Source organism: Crassostrea angulata, chromosome 3 (genome assembly GCF_025612915.1).
Source record: "Crassostrea angulata isolate pt1a10 chromosome 3, ASM2561291v2, whole genome shotgun sequence".
NCBI classification, from domain to species: domain Eukaryota; kingdom Metazoa; phylum Mollusca; class Bivalvia; order Ostreida; family Ostreidae; genus Magallana; species Magallana angulata.
Window position 1 is genome coordinate 17,346,969 of NC_069113.1, and position 27,778 is coordinate 17,374,746.

The 27,778-nt window shown below is 31.8% G+C and overlaps 1 protein-coding gene across 1 annotated transcript; it reads right to left on the reverse strand.

The window, feature by feature from the left end:
* Positions 1–27,221, reverse strand: LOC128175189 (uncharacterized). Its single transcript, XM_052840632.1, has 25 exons — positions 27,157–27,221; positions 25,096–25,188; positions 20,131–20,216; positions 18,057–18,146; positions 17,675–17,767; positions 16,540–16,635; positions 15,777–15,878; positions 11,891–11,986; positions 10,107–10,217; positions 9,412–9,705; positions 9,097–9,238; positions 6,508–6,709; positions 5,190–6,022; positions 4,963–5,080; positions 4,658–4,840; positions 4,483–4,519; positions 4,071–4,388; positions 3,335–3,474; positions 2,733–2,934; positions 2,519–2,638; positions 2,176–2,330; positions 1,869–2,006; positions 1,545–1,659; positions 1,367–1,460; positions 1–1,186 (listed from the first exon to the last, which is right to left on the reverse strand). The coding sequence occupies exons 1-25, from the start codon at positions 27,219–27,221 to the stop codon at positions 1,048–1,050; spliced, it is 4,062 nt and encodes a 1,353-aa protein (XP_052696592.1). The 3' UTR covers positions 1–1,047.
* Between the last annotated feature and the right edge of the window lie 557 nt (positions 27,222–27,778).

The following is a 27,778-nucleotide window of genomic DNA, read 5'->3' on the forward strand; positions in this document are numbered from 1 at the left end:
ATATGTTCTAGATACGTGTAGACTGAAATTGTCAAACGAATTCAGAGGACAGAGGGACAGATAGATGTACGACGGACACAGTTTTCAAAGGTTTCAAATTTGTTTAAAACAAAGAAAGTCTTTTTAATGAATATTAATTGATATTGGGTTTCAAATGGGATGCAAACTTGATTCAATATAACCATTTAAAGAAAGACAACTCTCTCATCGAACAAGATAACAATAATACCCAGTTTTCACAGCATATACACACAAAACAGTTCTATTTATGCATTCACTGTATTTGGAAAAGTAGACAGTGGTCCCTCTTTAGTACACAAACAAAGCAATCTTTGGCATTATGATCATTTTATTAATCGTTCACTGGAGGATATAATTATATATTTAGCATTATCTAAATACAAAACATGGACAATAAAAGATAAGCATATTCCTTCGTAACAAAGTACAGAGTTTTTTTTATATAAGCTGATAAGTGTTAGTGCAGTTGAAATTGATTTAACTTGAGAAATATACATATATAAAATTCAAGTTTAGATAACAATGAAAGTTTCAAACATTAAAACATTTTAAAAGTCAAATTGTCTTAGTTTCCACACTAACAGCAGAAAATAAAATTGTGAAGTATTATTAGCTACTCATTGTTTGCTTAGCAGTTTAAAAGGTATAAACTTTTCTGACCTATTAAAATTAAGTCAAATTTTTATTCATATAAACATACTTAAAACATGTTTTCCAAAGGCAGATGTATTTCCATTTTATAATAACAGGTAATAACTATGTGAGACAAGGAGGCATTTTTTTTTAATTTCAGGACCAACTTTTGCCTTGATTATTGAAGTGTCAATGATACTTATATATCTTTTTTGGCATTAAGAAATACATGTATCTATACCATCGAACATTGTAAAATTTAGATATATATGCAGAAAATTAAACTTCATTTAAATGTATTCTAATAAATTTTAAAAAAGCAGCGTTGATGCCTTTAGTTTCTACACAAAGCCAATAACACGAACAACTGGTAACACATGACGACTGTGACAATCAATGTTTCTCAGAGTAGTAATAGAAATCGTCGGATGGTGCAGAGTTGAAGGTTTTCCCAATGTCAGCTGTCATGTCACGGAAAGATGGGCGTTGTTTTGGCTTCATTTTCCAGCATTGCTTCATTATGTTGTAATAGCTGATTATATAAAATAGGTTTTATGTAAGAATTGTATTTTTCATGTTTGGTAATTAACAATCATATGAAGAAGGAAATTTAAAGGATAAAAGGTGAAATATGTATACTAAAATACACTTGTTTTTATAAACGCAGAAACTGGAGAGACATTGTTAATGTGAAATGAAATAAAAAACTTACAAATCATTAGCAAATTCGGGTTTATCCATTCTATATCCGTTTCGTAGATAAGCCTGTACATCTCTGCTCCGAGTTCCCGGGTAGGGAACTTCTCCTACAAGAAATAAAATGTTATCAATTTAAATCAAACAAACTCGTATCATATAAAAAAGAAATGATTATATACATTAGAGCATACCAAAACTGAATATCTCCCATAGAACTACTCCAAAAGACCAGACATCACTTTTTGGTGTGGCGTGTTTCATCGTTACCAAGCACTCTGGAGCTGTCCATTTCACAGGTATACGGCTCTAAACAATTAAGTAAGGTATGTATAAGATTTATATCACAAAATGCAAATACTGTTCAATAACTTTCTCAACATAATAATCATCATAATTACAATGAAATCATCAGTCGCAAGAAAGGTATGACGGGATAAAAATAGCTGCTTTTGAAAGTCAAAGACCAAAGTCAAAATCAAGTTTAGGGATCTTATTTATTGCTGTTGTACCTATACCTTATCTTCCTTGGTATCACCATCATCATCTTTGTTTTCACCTTCAGCCTCCTGTTGTTGGGGACAAAATCCGTAAATTTTAGGCTCTAGTTCACTGGTTAGAAGAACATTCCTAGCTGCCAGTCTCCTGTGAACCAGCTTGAAATATAGAATATTATTGAATTTTATTGACATCTCGAAGGATTCTGTTCATTGTTACCACAACATTGTCGATATACTTTTCCCTACAAGTACATGTCTCAAATCTTTGCCATGTACTTTTACTTTTACTTAATAATCAAGAATCATTGTGAATCGTACAATTTACCTTTCTACTTTCTAAATGCAGCATTCCTTTACATATTCCGTAGCATATTCTGCAAAGCTGTTCCGATGTTTCTTCATTTGCTGTATTTTTTTGTTGTTGTAACCAAGAGTTGAGCTGGCCAACCTCACAAAATTCAAGAACCATGTATGGCCCAACTGTAAAAAGTAACACATTACTAAGGATTTCAAATCAAAATGACTTTAAAGAGTGAAATTACAAACATTCTCTATATCTGTACGTTATTAGTTTTAACAATAAAAGTAAGATAACTCATTTTATAATACCAAGCACTTTTATTTTTACAATAATATAGAAGATGAATTATTTGAGAAAAAAAACTTGCGTGTTTCGTCATCAAGCACTGCTCCCATGAAATGTAATATGTTAGGATGTTCTCCAACTTTTGAAGCATAGAAATTTATTTTTGCTCGCATACTCATTCGATCTTCTTCTGAGGCTCCAGCTTTGTTAAAATATGTTTAACATTGTTTGTTTCTGATTTATGAGATAAATATTTATCGACAATTTTTAAAAATGAATAATTAGAAAATACCTACATTTCAAAACTTTCGCCACAAAAGCATTCCTTCCAGAATCACTCTTCCTTGGTTGATATCTTATTTTATATATATCTGCAAACTTGCCACTTGTAAAAAGGGACTCGAGTACAATACATACATGTGGGATGACCCAGTCATCTGACTTATTCACCTCCATTTGACCATAAAGGTATATATCATCTTGATCCTCATATGGTACCTGAAATAGCGTAAAATTTTACACATCCCGACAGATTGGATTTTAGTTTGTTTTATAGATTTAGTTATATGGGATCAACTTTTAAAACTAAAACATTATAAAGAAATTAATCAAAAATGTGCAAGGAGCTTCAATATTTCAATTTTTAGGCTGAAATTGCTTATGCCTTGATAGTTTAATCGGAACCACAATAGCATTGTGACACACCAATAGAGTAAGGGCTCTCCTTACATAACGAGCTGATATTTTTTGTCGATATTGTGACACGTTGTTGATATTGTGACACATCTATAGAATAAGGGCTCTATACTCACAAAATCAGCTAATATTTGTTGTTGATATCGTGACACATTGTTGTTGATATTGTGACACATCTATAGAATAAGGGCTATATACTCACATAACGAGCTGATATTTGTTGTTGGATCCTGTCCCGGACAACAGTCATTCTTCTCTGTATTCCCTGTTTGGCCACTGACAGCCGCCCTGTCCTCCACATTATTACTCCAGCAATAATGATCGCCAGCAAGAAAATCATCACTGAATAATAATAACTTTTTTTATTTTAATTTAAAATTTATCGTTGTCATCATCATCATCATCATCATCATCATCATCATCATCAGTTATGCATGTCTAAATTGATCATCTCAAAAGTGATTGCAAGACAAGGTCTTAAATGATTTAGATTTAGTGTAGTTTGCTCTTTAGTAATCTTGATGATAAAAACAATACATTATCATAACTTTGGCATTCATTATTTGTCATTACGTCTTAAAAGACTACGTGTACCATCTGCAAAACTGCTCGTATCTGAGCTGCCTTTTTGCTGTTCCATTTTGTGATTGATTAGTACATACATGTATGAACTTGTAATATTTGAATTTTTCTCGAAAATCAAATTAATGTCAAATAAACGGGAAAAAATCAACCCCCCCCCCCCAAAAAAAACCACAAAACAAAACAAAACAATCTGCAACTATAATAATTTAAAACCTAATGCAAACTTTCAGAAAACGCTTGATGTTTCAATTTACTAAAAATATGCAGACGGTACATGACAGGACTGAGCGCATATCCTTACTAGCTCTAGCTTTGTTCTGATAGAAATTTACGATTCATAGGATCTTTCGTACCTGTGGATATTCCAGCTATGCCACCTGCTGTCAAAGCAGCCGGTTCTTCGATTGTATGGAAAGTTAAAAATATCGGGTCACTTTTCTGATCACCATATTCTGTGATGAATGACAAGTTATATGTCGTTTCCGCTTCCAGTCCGTTCAAGTCAAAATGATCTGCGTCCTTGTCTACAAGTCGCAAAAACTTTTTCCCGTCTTTGGATACACCAGATACCGTAATTCGTGACCTTTCGTAACAAGTTGGAGAAACGGTCCACCTCAAGCGAACGGCGTTATAATACGTTGTTTCAACATACAGGTTGGTTGGTCCAGAGTCTAAAAAAAAAGAAAAAAAAAGAAAATGGTATTAAATGCTATGCTGTTTCTTGTTTGTTATCAATTATCTTTGTATTTTTTTTAAATTACATACATTCATCGATTCCGTTGAGGGACCCAAGGTCAGTAATCTGAAATGGAGTACTGTATGCATGTATATATTGATTTATTATTATTATTATTTATACGTTTAGTTACTACTTTAGCGAACTAAATCTTTATAGTGTTATTTCAGAAAGAATGGTACATGTAGAACAACATATACTAACCATATAGGTCCTTCTAGTTGATACTAACGCTCTGTTGTAAACAATCAGCTCCAAATTGACAAATTCGTTTTTGAAGGCGTCTTTAGTAACCACCATCCAGCAATTGTCAACCTCCTGATAATGGCTGAAGTAAAAGCTGTCCCCCATTCCGTCTGTGTATCCTTCTTTCAAGGTAAGTGTTTCCTACAATTCAATCACATGTCGTTTTGTCTCTATTATCTTATATTCAACATACGTAATATTGCTTGTTTTGATATTTTATGCAATATTTATCTTAAAAAGGGGAGGAACGAAACAAATCATACGTTGGTTAGATTTCCCCGAATGAAACCACTTTTAAAGACAGAACCTGTGTTGTTCGATGTTAATTTCCATTCAATTCTATAAATGCCACTGTTGGCATCTCTCGTGTCAATCATGAATCTAAAATAAAAATGGGTTTATTTTTAAAAAGTGATTAAAAATTGTGACAAAATACTTGTCTTGTTAAGTACTAGTTGCAATTATTTGAAACAATACACACAGAACTTACAGACTTGAAAAAGGTAACGTTGAGTTTTCAATATTCTTTATAAATGTGATTTCTCCCAAGTTATCAGGGGGCGTTTCGTCAAAGTAGACTTGCATCATATCAACCTTTTCATTCCCTAAAATGTCAATAGCTTTCACCCATACATTAAGAGAGTCGCCATTTTCTCTGATGGCATCAAATGATGCCGTTTGAGACATAAAGTCATCTGAAGGATCTTTCCAATCATTAGGTGGAATACTGCCTTGATTTGAATGACGAAACGTATATTTAAACTTAACTACTCCATGTGCATTTGTTATTCCTTTGAGAGTTCTCATGCCGTCCTTGTCTTCTAAATTATCCGGTACAGCCTTTTGAAAGTTAACATAAAAATCATGGTATTTGTAGGGTGTAACCGGTCTTAAGAGCTTGTTGCTTTCAAGAAAATCGTTCCGGAAATGACTCTTCCATGATACAGAGATCGGATTGGTTAGGTTATTCTGCCATTTGTAATTTGTTTCTTCTGCTGCACTTGTTGCAATCATTGGTAACAAGTCCACTGTTGTTATTGAAGACTGGGTATCGTATAAAACCAGTGTTCTAGAATACTGTGTATTGTTGGCTCTATCAATTACATTTAAGATATATGAATACATCCCAGGTTGAGCAGGAGTTCGCGTATAATTCCGCGAAGATTTTGAAAATGTGAATACATTCAGTGGTCCCCACACATCTGTTTCGCTTAAATTTTGATTATTGTTTGGGTTTGGCTGTAGAAGGTACTCTTCAATTTTGTATTGGCCTATTCCAGCTAGAACATCATCCCATCCATCCCAGTAAAATTCTATTGCACTCTATGAAAATCATATGCGAATCAAAACAAAAACAAGTCTAGTCAAGTTGTGTAACAAACATTGTAAATACAATTCTTAGTTAAATATCAGTTGAAAGCATGTATAATTGTGTTAAAAGAACAAAAATCAATTTTTACGCCTTATTTAATTAGCCAAACAATATTTGATTTATAAATTTATGTGCATGTATATAAAAAAGCATTAAATTTGTTGTCTTATAAAAAACTGACGCGAGGACATTTTTATGCTAAGATTTCCTAAAAAGACTTTGATGAAGATATTTTTTCATTGTCACATGCGCTCTTTCATTTAATTGTACATCATTTCAAACCCATTTAAGAAGACAGTATATAGCAACATATTGTCATATTATGTGTTATGAAATAAGTGATTATAGAAAAATTGTAAATGGACACATTTTGACAGGAGTAAGCTTTTATAGACTTTAATTGTCAAGTTTATACATATTCTATCTGAGAACCTACCTTCGTTACATCTTTGGTAACATTGAAAGCAACCGATGTACAAGGAACATCATCTAACCGACAGTGTACTGGTTTCCTAAAGTCGAAGCGAAACATCATCGACTTTTCCGCTTGCTGTCCGATAAACGGATCCATGACAGTAAAGGTCGGTGCCACTAATTTTCTAAACCCGCCATTCACAGCAATGACGGTCAGTGTCAGACTATAATAAAATCAGGTACAATAACTCTACCGAACTTGGCATGAGTTGATTCACGTGAATTTTTTCGATAGATTTTTCTACATTACATGTGAGAAATGCATGCATTATGTAAAATTAAAACATTTCATATTAATTTTATAAAAATTAAATATTTATATATGGATCTGGCCACGCATTGTCACCAATTTTCTTACATGGATAAACCTAGATGAAAAATCAAGAAGAGACTAAAATTTGTTTGTTTGAAGTAATTGTTGCCATACAAAACGAGGCAAAATATGAAAAATGAAGCCGTATAATATGGTTTTGCTCATCAAAGATGTAAATAAAATCTCTGTTTTATTGCCAACTTTCATATCGTAAAAGAAAATCAATGGAGAATCCATTACTTTTAAATTGTTATCATAAAAACCGCTGTTAATTATCGAAATGTGTTTTTCTGCATACTTAATCAGCCCAAATGGATTGCTATAAAAACATCATATCCCTATCTAAGTGACAGTGTCCTTACTATATACAAATTACTATGATAAAAAAGGAACCCGATGCTATAGTAACAAACCCAAGAAGTAGGAAAAAATAAAACTGAATGACATTTTTGATTTTTTAAATTTTTATTTCATTTTTGTTGATGCTTGTGAAATTTGTTAAAATATTGATATTGTATCATAAAAGCATTTTTATACAACACTATATAAATAGTGTCTGTTTGGGAGGGTAATTTTTGAAAATGACATCCCGAGACAACCATTGTCGATCGACGCGAAGCGGAGGTTGACAATGGTTTTCGAGGGGTATTAATTTCAACAGTTACCCTCCAAAACAGACACTATTTATTTTATTATACTGAATGTCTTAATTTTAAAGAAAATTTTACGGCTTTTATATAGAAATGAAGTGAGTTCTATAGTGAACCATACGCGCATAATTTACGCGCATGTAACAATTCGTTGTGTTACCTGTTGCCAAGTGTGTTGCTAACGCTGAGGGTAATAGAACGGATTACCAACTGCATCTAAACCAATCAGATTTCAGTACTTAAAATAAAAGTATAATAAAAAGGTGTTGTTGCGATAGACAGTTGAGTAGCAAAGAAAATCATGCAAAAATTCACACTTTTTTAAAGCGCTATTGCAAAGGCAATAATTTTAAGCAAAACATCAAAAGCTGCGTAAACGTTAAGGACATTTACATCAACAATTAATTAACAAAATATCATATATATATATATATATATATATATATATATATATATATATATATATATATATATATATATATATAGAAATAAAATGCTTTCTTTGGTGATTCATTCGGGATATGAAGGTAGCGAATTTGCAGAAAAATACGTAACCCGCTAACGCAGGTTATGTGAATTTTTAACTGCAATGATCGCTTTTTCATTACCCGAATGAATCATCAAAGAAAGCATTTTATTGTTTATATAAACATTTTTCTTTTAGCCAATTGATAAATTGATTATGAAAAGTAAAATTCACTAAATTACTGGAAATGTTCTTAAGTACTTTAACTAAAAGAATCAGCCAAATCGTCTCCTGTGAGACTTTGAGTCTGACGTCGTCGTGATTATTTTGTGCAGTCCGTGATTTTTCCTAGGTAGTTGTAGGTCTCGACCAATCGATAAACTGGGCGTGTCAAGTTTGGTCCTGTCACTTTCTTGTCAGTTTCAGCTGCTGTAGATTTCGACCAATCAATAAACGGGGCGTGTAGATTTCAATCTGGCTGTTTTTATAGAGCTATGAATGAACTTTAAGTTTCCGTAAGAAATAGAGGGAATAGTACTTGCTATATATATATATATATATATATATATATATATATATATATATATATATATATATATATGACGACCTATTTAAAAATCCCTCACAACATTAGCATTTAACTTATTTAGCTTGTCACAATAGCAATCCTTTTCATTTTTTTTAATTCTATATCGCACAGTCATAATTGTAGGTGAATAGATTTCCAGGGATAGCATTTGAATTTTAACTTAATAACAGACCAATTGTTGAAATTAATTTTGTTTTAGTTATTATGAAAATAGTTTGAAAATATGCATTTCTCAACACTATTTCCTTAAATTTGAAAAATGACTTTTCATTCATGAAATACTCTACTCTGGAAACCTAAAATTTTTCCACTCCTCATGATGGTGGCTTAATTAGCTTTAAATGTAATTTTGCTATCTTTATTCTCGGGTATTATGACCACGGGACCACATAGTAATAATGGTGTTACGATTTTATACTTATCAAGGTCTATCAAACTTAAAAGTATGGAGAAAAATCGGTGACTATGCGTGGTCTCAAATATTAATTCTTACATATAATTGATTCTAAATTGAACAGTATCTATATATTTACTTATCTCCGTCCTCCAGCAGTTTGTCAAAGTTTTCGTTGCTTATATTACAAGCGTAAACACTCGTGTTTGGAGCTAAAGATCCGGGTTGATTAGAGCAATCATAATATGAACTATTCAAGCTTATAAATGGCCTGTTTGGATCTGTAAATTAAATTTAAAATTAATTGTTAAAAACAATATCCTAATAGCATAGACAAACACTTGCATGAAGTAGATTATTAACAATATCTGAAGTCCAAATACAAGTCGTTTCTATTATTGCTTTGTGTTCATTTAATAAAAGTTTTTAATCTAACAGAAAAAAATACTTGAACCTCTTCTATCGGCCTTATGCAGGTCTAACTGCATTCTCCCTTCAACTATCCCAAGTGTATAGTTTTCAACATAGTCTGGTAGTTCATATTCTATTTCAGGAACATATATTGCAGTAAAATCTGCATTAATGTAGTTGTAGTCTTTGTCGCTCAGCCACAATACGTCAACTTTTGTTGAGTTTGGTTCTGAAGAGTCCGTCATGAAACGATACAGCTCCCTTTTTTCTCCAGTTCTCTCTATATTAGCCAGAAATGCAGTAGCTTTTGTGATAATGGGGATGTTATTGATATCCACTGAAACATCCATAATAAGGAATAGTAAATTGTAGCATAAATATGTTAAAGAAATTACATTTTTCTATATAATTTAATAATTTTACAAAGGAAATGTTCTTTCGTTTATATTAACATGTATACTTGAATGCAGAATCTTTTGTTATTAAGAATGCGGTTTTTTTCTAGGCTTTGTATACATACGAAAATATTACATTGAATATATTTTGCTTTTCTACTTTATATTGGCATTTGCAGCAGTTGAACTCAATTAGTGTGACTTCTGTTTTTTTTTTTAAATGTATCATTTACAGATTCCCTTCTGATTATTGCAAACTGTTAGCAAAATTTCTTTCCATTTTTTTCACATCAAAGTTACATCGATATCTAGATAAAATAAAATACAAATAACATTTACGTACGTCTTTTACATCGATTAATTCTTGTATTATCTTTAAATCCATCACTACACTGACAGTTGATTTTGTCAGAGCAATTCCCAGGAAAGCATGGAGAATGGTGGGAGCACAGCGCTGTAAATTTATAAACATTGGAAAACATGCTACTTTTCGTTGAAAAAAAAACATAAGTACATGAATCTGCACTTTTAGATTGTATAATGAGAAATTCATCAGAGGATATTACTTCTATAAATGTTTTATTTTAACGCATCTTTATAAAAAGAAAAGAAGAAAAGCATAATGAATCAAGAAGATTGACAAATCCACCGCCACTGGCATCACCTAAAGAAGCAAGGTAATTTTCTAATATCAGTATCTACTATTATACAGTCAGGTGAAAAGATTTGAAATTAAAAACAAGTGAAAAGCTGTCAATATGACAGCAAACCGGGTTTTCTTTTATGTGAACTATATCCATAATCCATGTCAACGCTGAATTGATAATCACGACCTATCATATCCAGAGAAATGGAGTACCCATATGCAATATTCTGTAAGAAAATGACTGACGTTAACAACTGGTATTTTTTCATAAATTATCAGAAATCAAAATCCTAGCAATATGCACACCTCTGATATATGAACAATTAATCTAAAACGAACAACTTCCTATCTTGAAAACTCTAGGAGGAGTTATAGCTACAATAGGGGTACCCAATATGCATTATATTGCAAAAAATTGACTACGTTTAACAGCTGGTATTTTTTCATTGATTATCAGAATTCAAAATATGCATATTCATGATATATGTACAATTGAGGTGGAAAACAACAACTTTGTATTTTAAAAACTGTAGGAGGAGTTATCCGTACAATAGGGGTACCCTATATGCAATATTTTGCCAAGAGGTGACTAAGATCAACAGCTAGTATTTTTAAAATTAATGATCAGAAATCAAAATCCTTGCAATATGCACACCTCTGGTATATGTACAATTGATCTGCAAAAGAACAACTTCCTATCTTGAAAACTTGCAATAAGGGTACCATTTTGGCAGCCGCCGCCCACCCGCCTGCAATTTTCACCATTTTAAGAACCGAATTTTTAAAAAGCGTCCGGCGGTATTTATATAAGAGGTTGGAAATTTTTAAAAATGAGAATGAATGAAAGCGTGTCAATCGTAAATATCGCCACAAAAAGGACATATAACGATACAACAATTTAACGATTACGGCAAAGAGCACACGGCGGGTGTGACCGGTCAGCAGAGGATACCCACTCCTCCTAGGCAAGAGGTGACTAAGATCAACAGCTAGTATTTTTAAAATTAATGATCAGAAATCAAAATCCTTGCAATATGCACACCTCTGGTATATGTACAATTGATCTGCAAAAGAACAACTTCCTATCTTGAAAACTTGCAATAAGGGTACCATTTTGGCAGCCGCCGCCCACCCGCCTGCAATTTTCACCATTTTAAGAACCGAATTTTTAAAAAGCGTCCGGCGGTATTTATATAAGAGGTTGGAAATTTTTAAAAATGAGAATGAATGAAAGCGTGTCAATCGTAAATATCGCCACAAAAAGGACATATAACGATACAACAATTTAACGATTACGGCAAAGAGCACACGGCGGGTGTGACCGGTCAGCAGAGGATACCCACTCCTCCTAGGCACCTAATCCTACCTCTATCTTTTTGGAGGTCCGTGTTGCTCTGCTTTGAATTTGCATTTTCGTTTTATGGATTTTTGAGATGGTTGACGGTTTGTTATCGCCTTTTTTCACATACTCAAATACTCACGAATTTGACAAGATTCGCCCGTGTAGGTCTGCTTACAAGCACACTTTCCGGGTGATACACACGTTCCGCCGTTCTCGCATTCGGGGTCACATATTGCTGAAACAGAAAAAAACCCATTCAGTTCTAATCTATTTTGTAATACATTTTCGTATGATTTCGAAAAGTATGATCTTATAAAGAGAAATAGAATTTAAGAGTAAAAAGAAATATCAAACTGCATCAAAATTTATATTTAAAAGTGATAGAAAAATACCTTCTCTTATTTTGTTTTAAGCTGGGGAGTTTGAACCCCACCTTTCGCCACTCACAATTTTTTTCCTAATCATGTTTTCTCTTGAAAAGTTTTCCTTGTTATCATGTATTTTTTGTGAACAATATATTTCCTAGTTACATGTATTGTGAATACATGTAATTGAACTAGAGGCCATGTAATTGAACAAGAGGCCAGGCCCATGGGGCCACATCGCTCACCTGAGCAACAATGGGCGTTCAAAAGATATTGTGCCATATGGCCCCCCGGTAGAAAAACAAAAAATAAATATTGTAAGGTATTCGAATTTTACACTTATTTCTGAATACACGTAATCTTTGACATTGTACCTTTATGGAATACTATTTTTACCGAGAATAAGAAAATCCTACGTAAAATATAGAAGTAAACATTTGGTAGGGGTACACTGTTAACTTCCAATTCCCAATATTTTCGTTCTGCCCCCCCCCCCCCCCCCACTTAATAAAGCGATCAAAATATATGAGAGCATATAGGTACATTTTCTTCCTCAACTACTTACTAGTTATTGTATTTTAAAAAATATATATATTTTATAATGGTCATGTATTTTATTTTATTTTTTTTAAAATCCTATAGATGTGAAGAAGAAAATTGTACCTCAATGCACTTAATTCCTCAAATTAAAAACATTCAAAAATTTAATTTGCCTTCCCCATTAAAATTAAATGAACGTTGTTTACCTGGCTTAAATGCGTGTGACTTTTTTAACTTTACTCACACTTGATTTATAAATGCACTGGAATTTCTTATGACATTAAAAGACCTTTTAAAATCAATGTATTGACAGGCACATCACTCTATTTTACTGAGGCCCGCCATAATTTTCATCGTTATTCAAAAATAACAAATGGCTACAAACCAGGATAATTTTCCGTTGTAATATTTTCTAAGGAATAGCGATAAAGTCTTTAACCCAATAACAGAAACGTGCCAGAACTATAGAAACTGTTTTAACGGTGTCGTTTTTATTTACTCGTGTCTGAAAAACTATCAAAATTGATGTAGAGTTCATATAACTTATCGTATAAAGAGGGGAAAATGGAAAAAAGAATGGCTTCAGATCTGTGAACAAACATAGAATTGTGAGCAAAGCTCTGCATCTTGCTTATTATTCGAAGCTTTATACTCAAATGTGGTTCGTAAATAGAAATTGTAAACAATTAAACATAAGAAACATCGAAATGAATCATATACATATATATTTCCGTTAGCGATATTAAACTCTATTTAAACTGAATAAACTCGAGAAAATGCAGAACATCTCAACAAAACACATTGCATTAATCTATCATTACGCAAAAGATCATACCAAATTACCGATAGAATGAATTGTATTGTAGTACATTGTAATACATAACATTTTGCTTAATTTGCGCAGGTAAACGGTCAACTGTCTGATTTACCGAAGTCTCTGTTTGATTTGATACGCAACAATTATAAAATACAGGCGATAGTTCCCAGGTTACAAAGCATAAATAATGAAAACGAAACAAAAATCAAAACAACCTAACACCACCGTCATATGTGAAAACTGTCAACCCATTGAAATATCTAACCTCATTTTACTTCACAAAATCGGCACCGATGTATTTTGCATGTTTCAAAGAGTCCCTTCGCCTCGAACTTTTGCACAACAAAAAAAATTCATCTTTGTCGGATCGACCCGTTTATCATACGTCAAGGCTGCTTTAAACAAAGAACCTCGTTTTAGAAGTATGGAATACGAGTCTTGGTAAAATAGGTAGGCAATCGTCTATAAATTCAAAATACACAAAATTTACAGCGAATACAAATATACATATTCTGAAAATTGTAATGAGATTGGCAGATTAATAACGAAGAAAATTAAAAATCTCGATCTGCCCCGGCTTTTATTTTGCCCCGGCCCGGGTTTGCCTACCAATTTTTCCAAGACTCATAGAATACCGAACCCGAAGCAATAAACTGATCAAACACCCATTTCCTTTATAATTTTTTTAGTAATCACTCAGATTTGAAATTTTTTAGTAATCACTCAGATTTGAAACAGAATTAGCACATACTTTTTGCAATTTATATTTTCCTTTCCATAAGGATTATTTTTGCTAAATTACATTGAATTTGTCTCAGTAGTTCTTGAGAAGAAGATTTTTAAAAATGCACGTACCCCCCTTTTTCTACAGTTTCGAGGTTTTCTCCGCTTTGAATAAAGATCGGTCTTTCATTTTTTTTGCAATTTATATTTGCCTTCCTATAAGAATGCTTTGTGCCAAATTTGGTTGAAATTGGGCAAGCGGTTTTACAGAAGTTCAAAATGTAAATAGTTTACAGACGGACAGACGGACGACGGACAAAATGTGATCAGAATAGCTCACGTGAGCTTTTAGCTCAGGTGAGCTAAAAATTACAATAGGAAATTGTGCCAATATTTTGTTTGGTGTCAACCAATGTTTTACATGTATTGATTGTATACTTTTCTAGTTTGAAACTTATTTAGCTGTTATAAAAATTGTTTAAAACATATGCCTGTCGTTTCTTTGAATTATTTACTCTAGTGTTATGCCTGAAGGAGGGAGCATAAAAAGCATTGACAATAACTGTCTTTTTCTCTGTGCACGGCAGCCCTGAACACTCATTATTTCATAACGTGTTGTTATTTTTTGTGAATTCAACGAATGAACAGTTTATATTTGGTAAACTTTGAGAAAGGCAAATCAGAATTACATGTATATGTATAATCGTGTGTCTAAATAATGTTCTTAAATGATGCACATCTTACACTATAAGCATTTGCACTGATAATTGTTACGTAAAAATATGACCTCTTGATCCGTTAAAAGTTATTATAATTTTCGTTTTTCTGTAGGTTCATGTTAAGAAACATATTTGTAAATATTTATTTATATCATACAAATATTGACTGGGGTTGAGGGCAACATTGATTATATTAGCCCCCGAGGGACGAAATATTGCCCGACGCGAAGCGGAGGGCAACATTTTCGTCACAAGGGGGCTAATATAATCAATGTTGCCCGAAAACACAGTCAACATTTGTTTTGTTATATGAAGAAACAAACTAAAATTTAAGAAAGTTATTGAAAACAGCTCGCCGTAATTTTCTCAGCTGAACAAAGAATTCACGAATTCAATTTTGTGCAAAGTTCATTTCCAAAATATCATCAGCATCAAACGGTCACTGGTGATATTCCGCCGACCGTAAGAATTAAAATACAGATGTTCTACCTGATTTTACTTCACAGTAATTCACAAATCACGATGATAGCAAATGATAGCAAACCGTCGCATTGTGCGTCCGTTGTTTACTTGCCTTGACTGACTGTCTATTATGACGTCACCTTGTTTTGGAGTCGCGAAGAGTTATTTACGTCATCGTTTACGAATCAACAAATCAGAGGCGATTATTTAAAATAGAGGGAATGTCCTCTAGATATTATTCCTAGCCGGTCAATTTCAAAAAAAATATTGACCGGTCAATATTTTTCGGACGAGCTAATATTATAATTATTGACTATTTGTCTTTATAGAGTTATATAGTGAGAATATACTACTGAATATAACAAATGTACCTAATTGTCGTAACAAGTAACATCTTACGTGTTTGGCACTGGGAACCTTTGTATTGATTCTCTATACATGAGCAGTTACTTGGTGCTGATTCACATGCTCCACCATTCAAGCAAGGAGGACTACAGAGAGCTGTGTATAAATCATATCTTTAGTGTGAGATTACACTTAGTGTCTTATGAAGGTGTAATTCAATTAATGCTGCTTGGTCCGATTATTTTGTTTGGCATAACAATGTCAAATATTTTTTCATACAAACCAAATTATCTTAGAAACTTTTAGACTTTCACCTATTTACACCATAAGAATTGGTCTTTGAAGGAATATTATAAGTAAACAAAAATATAATTTCTGTTTGGGAACACAAACACTAAACAAAGCAAATGCATCATGGGCATCTTTTTAAAATGGAACCGTTTGGTTTCGTCCCCGAGTTGCTTAATTTATTCAATCCGCATATCATTCATCGATAGTAAACAAAACAAACTTCAGAAATATTTGTGGAAAAAATGTACACAGAATTATTATTTATTTGCCAAAATATTTTGAAATTTTGATTTCTTGATTGATAGTAAATGTCAATTTCTTAATAAAATCTCACCCGCATCGGCGGTTCATGTACATCATTTTCTTAAATTGAAATATGACTTAAGTGACCGGGAAACCACTGCAATACCATCATTTTACCCATACAAAGCAAATCCATCCCTTCAAAGCGTCCAAAAAATTGATATTAAATGAGATCACGCAGCTTTGTTAATCTTTGTGCAAAGAAATTGAAAAGTCTTCCTACGTTTATTGCAGCGTAGACCAGAGTAATCATTTGAACACTGGCAATAATTCGGACTCTTGCAGGATCCTCCATTTAGACAAGGGGGGTCGCAGACAGCTGTAAAATAACAGTTCATTGTGAGATAAGTATCATTTTCTTCTTTGGATTTTAACATATTTCTAATGTTTTTTTTACTTTTATTTTTCTATTTTTATTGTTTAGAATGATTAAGCAACGCATATATAATGTTCCATCAAAATTTGAGCGTCAATCGTAGAGTTATTAGCAAGATACGGAGCTCAAAATTCTTTTTTTTTTGTAAACAAAGCTCGTATTATGTTTTTGTTTATATTGGTTCAATACTCGTAAAAGTTATTTTTCAGGCTGCTTTATCTAACTAATTCGTTATAAAGATATATAGATAGTTTTTAGGGTTTGTCATTTTCATATTACGTATAAACCTTAAATTTTCTTTCAACATTTAAAATGTAAACAAAAAATATATATGACCGGAGGTTTTTTCACTTAACAAAGAATTGTGAGCTCTGTATCTCGCTTATAACTCGACGACTGACACTCAAATTTTGGTTGACTATAATTACAATTTAAGCCTTATTTTTTCAAATCTTAGCATTTCCCCTTTCAATAGTTGTTTTAAAAAATGCTCAGGTAAACTATTCAAATTTTATTCTGGTCTACCAAATTTTGAATGTCAATAGTTAAGTTAAACAATATACAGGGTTCTCAACTCTTTGTTATGTAAACAGAGCTCGTGTCTTGTTTATGTTTACATACAATACGCTGGGTAGAATATACAATCTTCAACAAAATAAGATGCAATAACAAAAACTGTTTAAAAATAATCAGGTGATGATGAGTAATTTGCAATAACTACAAGATTCTTTCTTACAAATATACTATATATATACAAGTAATATATCGACACATAATATAAACATTTAAAAGCATAATTTTGAATAATAACCAAAACAAAAACAAAAACCAAGGGCTTAAAAATAAACTTAGCTCATGTCGTGGCTATGCTTCTGTGTAAAAAATATTTTAACCGGAATTAAGATTAATAGGTTTCGAATTTTCTGACGAGCAATCATATTTTCGATACATTCACACTGAATCCAAACTGTAGATCACGTACGTGTAGAACAATCATTGCCGGTGTATCCACTATAGCAGGTACATCGATTGGGACTTACACAATACCCATGGCGACATTGAGGATTGCACAGTGCTGTAATCATAAGCGTAGTAAAATTATACAATATATTATACCTAGGATTATCCATTTTAATGAATACATAATATTCAAATACAGCTTAACATTATATTATTTTTGAAATATGCCAAGTCGACAATAAAAAAATAAAAAATAATTGAATCTGAACATATCTGATGTATTTCATTGACTGAAAATCTCTACTCGTCCTTTTTACATATATGCATGTAATTACTCAATGTATGAATCCTTTAGTTTCCAATTGAACCTGTAATATGCATTGTATTTGAAAAGATAATCTTACGTGTTTGGCAGGAATTGCCTGCATATCCAGATTGACATCTACACAAATTTGGAGCTACACAAGTTCCACCGTTTTGACAACTGCAAATTGCTTCAAACAAAAGGAAAGGCACATTATTTACCCAAACATTATGTCAAAAAGCACTTTCAGACATATCACGAACTAACATTCATGACCTGGTGTGTTGTCTAAAACTTGGTTAAAATACTTTCTTGGCAGTAATTAAACTGCACCATAGATCTATTAAACTTAAACTGTATGCGTTTTGAGAATTTATATGTGAATTCTACTAATTCGACTTGAATTGTGCAGTTTTGTTTGTTGACGTTATACCAGGGGAGAAATTGGCATTTCGACTAATTCTTAAATTTTCGTAAAAATGTAGTAAAACTTGCAAGGAATGTTTCTCTCTACAAAAGTCATATTGTTTGTGTTCTGGCGGCAGCAGGACGATCTGATAAACAACAACCACCTTTTTGCTCAGCAAACTGTATTTAATACATTAACACAATTTGGCCTTTGTAAAAGAAAAAGAGAATTTTGCACCTCTTTTTTATGTTGAATTTTGTGCATTTTTTAAAGCAAGATCCTTTTTCCCTATTACATGCAACATGCTTTAATGAATTCACTTATCACTTGCTGTATGTGAGAGTCTGTAAGAAAGTTTTACTTTTTCTGTCTGTCGAATGTTAAAAACCCCAAACAGCAACAATAGGGCTACACGCACAGTGCTGAACGTCAGTGGTAATCAGACTAATGCAAGTCGTTCATTGCTCGAATTTTAATTTATTTTATTTAGATATACATTTGGTTTCGTTTCTTTTTTTATTCATTTTAATGATGGAATGAAAATGTAACACCTTTGAATTTGTCAGGCTCGATTTCGGTTCGTTTCGATTTTTGATTCGTTTGCATTTGGTTTCGTTTAGATTTCGTTTCGCATTTTAAGGTACCCCAAATTTTAAAGTATAGGACTTTATTTTGGTATGGTCAAGTATTTCCCCCCAAACAAATTACAAATTTAATCTTCATTAATTATAGACTTCTTTACGATAACTGCGGTACTGCTCTCTTGCAGGGCAAATGATATACTTTGCCAACATTTCAGTTGGTAGATAATTAAATGACGTAAAGGAAATATTTTATCATACCATGTCATTTTCCCCTGCAAAAGATCAGTACCGCAGTTATCGTGAAGGGGTTAATTGCACAAAAGGATGCCTATCATTAATCTTGATTTTAGCCATCATAGTTCATTCACTGTTTATCTATGACGTCACCTAAATGACACAATTCCTGCAAACAAATGAAAATATTGTCATTTGTCTTTATATTTTGCATTCGGACGAATAGAGCGCAGGTCTGCTTAAGTGTGATTTTAACATATGTTTTTGTTCACATTAGTATACACATCATACCAGAAAATAATACTTGAGCAAGCCTGCGCTCGATGTTTCCCAGTCGAGAAACCACCGGAAGACATCCTTATTTTGCGACAAACCATCAATTTATCAAAATAAGACAATCTTTATGACGTCATTTCTACATTATGACGTCACTGTGATGATTATCTTTTACACACTTATTTTCCATTTGATTTCAACAATACTCCACCATATTTTTAAATCTCTTTTTGAAACTTGAATTTTTGGGGCAGAAAAATTGAGAAAATGCATAATACCGCACATAGTCCTTTACAGTTTATGGTGTCATTTTAATTAATTCGAATGGTAGACAATCACATCGTATATTTTATGCATGCTTTTTCGATCAAATCTATTTTAGTGGCACATGTACATGCAAAGCAATATTTATTCTTTATTACTTAGTAAAAAGATGAACCTGCAAGAAAACTCTTCCTATTTGCCTTTGCATAAATCTGAAAGTCTACAACCATGACCTTATTTTTTCAACAACAAAAAAACCCTACGTTTTATTACACGAAAACTTAAATAGTGTACCATTAAAGGAATATCTTGCTTTTCACTCGAACAGTTCTTATAAAAATTGCATTTAAATCAATATTCAATTTAATACAAACTTAAAAAACGAATAAGATTGCAAATGAACATACGTATTGAACAATAACTTCCAGTGTATCCAGGGCAACATCTCCTAATGTACGTAAAGTACACATGGAAAACAGTGCGGTAGTGGGTGCTGAAATACATAATTATTATTAATGTCAATTATTTATGTTACAAAACTGTCAGCAATACGTTTTCAAAAATTGTAGGCATGTGAATTGGGCAAATACATAAAAAATCCAAAACTTAATGGCTAATAAAATGTTTGCAAATATCATTACCCACCATTCCTACGAATTGTTCATCTCTTCTCTCATTGTCGTTTTTTTATTTAGATATTAAGCTAATTTTAGTCAAAATATCTTTGTACAATGCAAGTACATCAGTAACCAATCTTCATACATAGTTCATGCATGAAAGTTATGCTAAACGGATTTTGATTTTTTTCTACTTTGATTGGTTCAATTCAATTTATTGTCCTAGAGCTGTACAACTCACAAGAATGCAAAGTATAGTACATATATATATAAAGCAATATACAGTAGGTAAGTGGACATGAGAAAAAATGATGCACACGACATAAAAAAATCAATTGACATAAATGTATGCTTTGTATCTTACACTGAAGTGTCATTACATTGTTGGGCTCTTATTTTTAGAGCGCCAGACAAATATTTAATACCTTAATTAGCTCCTTGGGTTAATTGTTAATTGAGTTCCTTTGTATTGTTAACAACTAAAAGTTAAGCTATAAACTATAAACGCTTGGTTGTTTTTTTTATATTTAAAACTCTGTATATATCTCTTTCGTAATTCAGCGTAAAAGGCCACATGTATATAAAGTGGAACCAATCTTTTTAATCTTTCGTATTACAAAGATTGCAAAATCTCTGGTTTCTTGCCCTTTTTCAATATTTAAAGAGTGTGATGAAGTTCGAAAAATAGTTGTAATGTTTTTTTTAATTACAATTAATTGGTTTTCTGAGATAAGATTTCAGACAAAAATTATCTACAAGGTGTTGATATTAAACACTCTTCGCTGAGTTTGTAAAAATGATATAAAACTTTGTTTCTTTTATCTTATATATCTTATATTCTTGTAGGTTTTACATGTATTTGAACACGTTTTGTCACACTAATGATTTACACCCATGCTCGTTTTGTATGTAAACAACCCAGTTATCGTTACTGACAAGCATGCTTTCGTATGCCTCCTTCAAGATACTGTTATTTGTATTTTCATATTTTTTAATTCTGTTTAGATTATTATAAAATAGCAATTTTTTGCATTCCGTTCACTTTGCAGTGGTACCAGGTAAATAATGATTTTTTATGAACTTAGAAATAAAACCAAATGTGAAAATAAGCCATCAAATAAAATTAATTAATCAAATTCGCAAATATCAAAGGTGAGATTTTGTGTTTGGTCTATCGCCGATCATTACATAGTCATGCCCATGAAGAACGTCTCGAAATGAAAAAAATTGGTTATTTAATTACTTAAGGGGTGGATAAAATAAAATGAACAAACAATAGTTAGCATAATTAGCCTTATTAACCATTGTTCAAATGAAGTTATTAAATACAGGTCCCAGGTATAGACGTCAAAAAACTTTGAATTATGTAAATAAAATACTTAGCTGTCCTTTGAGGCTTATGTAACAATTGACATTAATTTGAAACCTCTATGAATTAAAAAAATAACTATCTAAAGATTTGAAAATATAATCATGAATTAATTTTTTGAAATCTTATTTCAACATTTGTTTTAGTCTTTTTCTTTTTTTTTCTTTTTTCTAAAACATATATACAAAGTATTTTATGTACCAGAATGATAAGTTTGAATGAATAAAACATTAGAATATTTTAAAAAAATGTTTGTTATAAAAGAATTACATAAAAATATATACAGGTTAAATAATATATCAAAAAATATACAAAATATGTAAAGAGAGCATAAAATGCTGTAAAAGTTAACATAGGGTAATCATTTCAAAACTGTTCAAAATCAGTTTTAGAAAATAAAAATTAGGTGGGGGGGGGGGTTGATCCAATAAATTAAATGTAGCAGCGTGCACCTTTGTATAAGGGTAAAGAACATTAAGACATACCGGTATTCAGCAAATCAGAGCTGCTGTCTTTACTATTACAAGAAAGAACACAAATTTGCATATTACGCATAATTTAAATTTTGACGTTTCTTTAGGAAGAATATGGGGTGTTGTAAATAGACCTTTAGGGTCAAATAACACAAAGAAAACATTTCTCTTGTTTCCACACGACTGTAAACATGAAAGGTCCTAATCGTGGCGCAATGTCATGTAATGATATGTTTTATAATATGACTTGAATAAATCTAGCTAGCTCTCTGATTGGTTGTTATCCAGCATTCTACAAAAATTACCGGTATGTTATTTGCACCTGCAAATGACCATAGAGGAGAATATTATACAATTATTACTGTTTTTGAAAGCAATACATGTACGATAATCTAGCTACGAAAAGTACAATATTTACCGAGCCCAGGGTAATATAAATATTGAACTTCGAGGGTAGTTAAATAAAAAACAACAGTAATAATTGTTTTTTAATATTTTACTCAATACAAATTGACGTCACCTCTACTTAGTTTGCACACGGCACACTATAAAGTTATCGCAGTGAGAAAGGAGAAAATTTAATTGGACTTCAATGATCATGATAATGTTAAAAATATCAAATGTCAGGGGCAGGTAAATATCCCTTTTTAAATTTTAAAAGAATGTTGAATTTCATCCCATCTGAGAGATAGGAATTAGTCAATCATATAATAAAACATTAGACTTTTTCTACCATGGTACAATTGGTTATCATCATTCCTGTCGTCCAGTAATATCTTGCATTTCTCATTGTGTTTTGGTTATGACTAAAACATGAAACTTAAAGGGACTTGGACACGATTTGAGATCAAAATTTTATTTATATTTTTATGTAGAAAATGGTTTACTTGTGCATTTTAAATGATTGACCTAAATATTGAATGTTAAAGTCAAGTTACAAGCGAGATACATATTTAAGAATCGATTGTTATGTAAACAAAGCTCGAGTCTTATAGTTGTTTACGAAGAATGTAATGTTGAGAATTACCATTTCGTAGGCATGCAAAAACAATTTAAACTAATTCAATATCTTCTTAAATACTTTTGTCAACAAAAGAAAGATAAGAAAGATACAATTAATTGAAATTTACACCAATACAACACATTTGTAAAAAATGACAATATTTGAGCTTTGTTCACAAAACAAAGAATTAGGAACTCTGTATCTTGCTTATAACATGATATTTGACTTTATAAGTTTGACATAGCATTATAAACATCTATATTTATCATTATAAAAATTGTAAATGGAGAAATAAAATTTGAAAATTTTAAGTCAAATCGTGTCCAAGTCCCTTTGATAAAGGTTATGAGGTTTCACTTGCTTGATAACACTCAATTTGATCTTTGTTTCAATTTGTTATTTATCATATGGTAAAACAATCATTGTTGGTTTTGTTTTGGTTTTTCTGTAGATCAGTATGATCTTTGATTAAGGCGTAAATATTTAACTTCCCGAGTAACTAAATCATGGTAGTGACATAAAAACAGCTAAAATTGTAAAGTATCAATGAGGTAGTTTTCTTTTGAACAGTGTCCGATTCACTCCGTCCTACTAGTATCTTTAACTCGAATAAACAAACCTTTATATATCAACTTAATTTTGTGGCGGGAATTTTTTACTTAGAGTTGTTATTTACAGATCATAGTTAAAAAATACAACGCGCTTGTTCAATTCCTTTAAAATCATAATTGCTTTCATGCAAAGCAGTGAATTATCAAAATGTTACTGGTATAATCGAAACATCTATTGTGATTAGCGTTGCATTTGAAGAAATCTTGGGCAGGTTGGAAATGTTCATCGATTCGTAAAGCTGTTGTATAATGAATATCTAATGATAGCAAATCGAGCTTTAAGAACCAGTGCTCAGGAAAAAAAACGAGCTAAACCTACAAATTCGTCAAGAAATCTTTTGGCAGCATCCTAGCATTCGAGCTTCCGTAGTGTTATCCCAAAAAATGGTTGACCATTCAATCAAAATTAACGGTTTCGTGAGGTTTGTAGACTCGTTTTTAGTATTACACACTTTAAAATTGAGGAGGGGGCACATGCCTATAACGTATATATTAAGCAATCGAAGAAATAAACAACTTTTTAAAATTAAGTTCCAGATGGATGGAAAAAATTCAGATATCAACATAAACGGAATAAAAGAAAATCAAGGATCCTCCACACTACTGGGAAAAGTTCTGCATACAAGCCCATTATTCTAATTTACTCAAAGAAATGGATTTCTAGCATGGGTTCAAATTTAAAATGACAGGAAAAAATTCAATTTTGGGAAGAACTTATAATAATAATAAATAAAAATCCCTGTGGTGTTCGAACTCAAGACCTGCGAGTCGGTAGGTCGAAGCTACACCCATTGCACCATAGAGAAAAACATCAAAACTTGGCGATTTTAGCTGTTGCATAATGCGTTTAAATCACCATGTTGGGACGTACTATTATAAAAAAAAAAAAGAAGTCACGGGGTGTCGAGGATCCTTAACTCTGACAAGCAATTTATATTTTTATTGATTTTATTGATCAATTTATTCGTAGGTCGGACAATTAAGAACTTCGGGTTCGTGGCGCAGGTAAAAGTATTTCAGCGGATGAAGCGATAATATTTTAGGTCAAAGGAAGTATATGAAGTTGATAGTAGTGCTAGATATGTATAGTTCATGCTGCGCTAGCCCCAACGGTCACACCATGAACATATTTAAATGCACATGTTATTTCAAAAGGTCACGTACATGTATGTGGTGAAGACCTTTTTAATCAAGTCCAGATATGAGACTAACTCTTTCATATAATGCTCATATTAAACTTATAAATTAAGCATAAATTATTGAAAATCTGAGCTTTAATGTGGCAAGAAATTCAATTACCAGTAATATCTATATCTCCACCTTCTCCAACATGAACAAACTGGGTAAATTCGGTAAGCTGCTCCGGGTTGAGTTGTATAACAGGGAGCTGTTCTAAAATTTTTACAGATACAGTCAGTTCAAGCATAATAGTATACATTTTACAACATACACAATAGCATAGCAAAGCATTTAAATCTCGTAACATAGCATACAATATGATAGCATATAATAAGATTGTCAATGGTTATAGCATACCATAGCGTAACATACATCATAACTCGATTTTTAATGGTAAAAAAAAAACAAACAATAATTTATATATGAACTTTGATTTTTAGCTCACCTGAACCGAAAGTTCAAGTGAGCATTTTTGATTACCCGTTGTCCATCGTCCGTCTGTTGTTTTTTTTTTTGTTATTTTTTTTTTTTTACATTTTTTACTTCTTCTCGAAAACCACTGATTTTAACCCGTTGAAACTTGGTACAGATCATCTTCATGGGAAGGATATTCTAAATTGTTAAAATAAAAGGCAGAACCCTTTTTGAAAGTGAGATTATTGGAAAACAGAAAAAATAGGGTGTGTTTGTTAAAAATCTTCTTCTCAAGAACCACTTCACTAGAAAAGCTAATATTTATACCAAAGCTTCTATATATAGTGAAGATTCTAAATTATTAAATGTATGACCGCCTGACTAATACACGGGCCCCAAAAGGGGTTCAAAGTTAAACATAGAAATATATATGAAAAATATTCAAATAATAATCTTCTCAAGAACTACAACGCTATAATTTGTGAGATACCTTTGGAAGCCCACAATTCAATATTATAATTTGTGAAATTACTTTGTAAGCATTCTCAAATATTGTAGATTTTAAATTGTTAAAACCATGACCCAAAGACGAATATGGTGCCTTTGGAGGGGTTTAAAGATCAAAAATTTAAATACAGTGTACATAGGGAAACTATTTAGAAATCTTCTACGTAAAACTACAATGCTATAATGTATGTTATTACTATGCAAGCAGCATAAGATATTGTAGACTTTAAATTGTTAAACTGTGACCCCTGAACAAATACTGGGGTCTTAATCTTCTCATGACTACAATGCAACGTTTAGTTATTTATGCAAATATGTAAGGATCTTTATATCCTTATATCAAGGTCACAGTGACCTTTTAACTCATAAAGTTTGGTACAATTTTGTTAATTTTTCTTTAATCATTGAAGCCTTGGATAATAAGATTGATCAGTTGATGCATCTTAGATCTTAGAATATGAAATCCAAAAAAGAGGCATGTTTCTATGTCGGACTTTAAACCTCTCTTAAGGCCTTAGTATTGGTCTAAGGGCACGGTTTTAACAATTTATAATCTACGTCTTCATAGGATGCCGTCAATGTAATCCTACGAATTGTAGCATTGTAAACATTAAAATGATAAACAATTGACCAAAACTGCTACCATGTCCCTTTAATGTACTGCCAAATCTTAGAATATAATATTGAAATATTCATAAAGTTTTTCATATTTTTAAAAGATCGAGATAGAAGGATACAAGAAGCGGTTGCTTAAGTGAGCGATGTGGCCCATGGGCATCTTCTTAAATATTTTAGTTTGACTTTTTGAGAATCTTCTGTATGAGCAGACGATAAATTTAAAATCAATCGGAACATCCATATACTCTCATGTTGACTTATCTAGGTTTTTTTTACATATACATGTCAACTTCTTAAGTAATTTGTGAGTTTGACCAAATCAAATATATCTATTCAATTTGGTCCATTTATGGTTTGAACTCATTTTATCCCTCTGCGGGTGTTCCAAAATCATTTATTGTCGGTTGCCTAATATATAACCTCAGTTATATTTAATAGCCCCCCCCCCTCCAAAAAAAAACCCTTACTAAATTGATAATAACGCTTAAGCTCAAATTAACAACAACCTGAAATTAACATCATAATACAGTAAAAGGAAGAACAATAAAATGATTATAATAATAAATTCAAAAAGTATAAAATACTATACAATTTAGATATTTGATGTTCTGTGCAATTTATAAATAAACACACTGTACTTACCTCACGATAGAGAGAGTACTAAAAAAGAAGAGACAAAAAAGAGAGCAAACCGTGCTCAAGTCCATTGTGATGTATTCATCTAAAAAGTTAAAGGAGAGGCGTCTACTTTTATTTCGGGACATGGCAGGAAGAAAATCAAAGTATCCAATCGTTACGCTTGTTATTAGTGGTTTTAGTTTCTCTGATCCGATTCGGACGATTTAATGCGCAGTGAGGATCATTAGCTGTTAATCAAATGGTTTCTATTAATTAATTAATTAATGCATAATTTTGTATAGATACTGAGAAATTATAAAAGGTAATTAATTTCAGCAATAATTGGCATAGATGTATTTCTTTTCTAGGGAAACCTTTCATAAGTATAAGAGGGGAATCATTTAAGAGGTATAGCGCCATAATATACGATTTCGCCAATAATATATTAATAGCGTTTTTGCAAATATCAGACATTTTAATATTACACAATAATAAGTTAAAATATAATCAAAGAAACGCAAATTACACAATAGCCAGGTTAAAAGGGTCCTTATCATCTTACATGACATTATTAAAATGTTTGTACTTTGTTATGGATTTATTGGAAATTAGATAGTATGCAATAGTAAGTTGGATATTGAGTTTA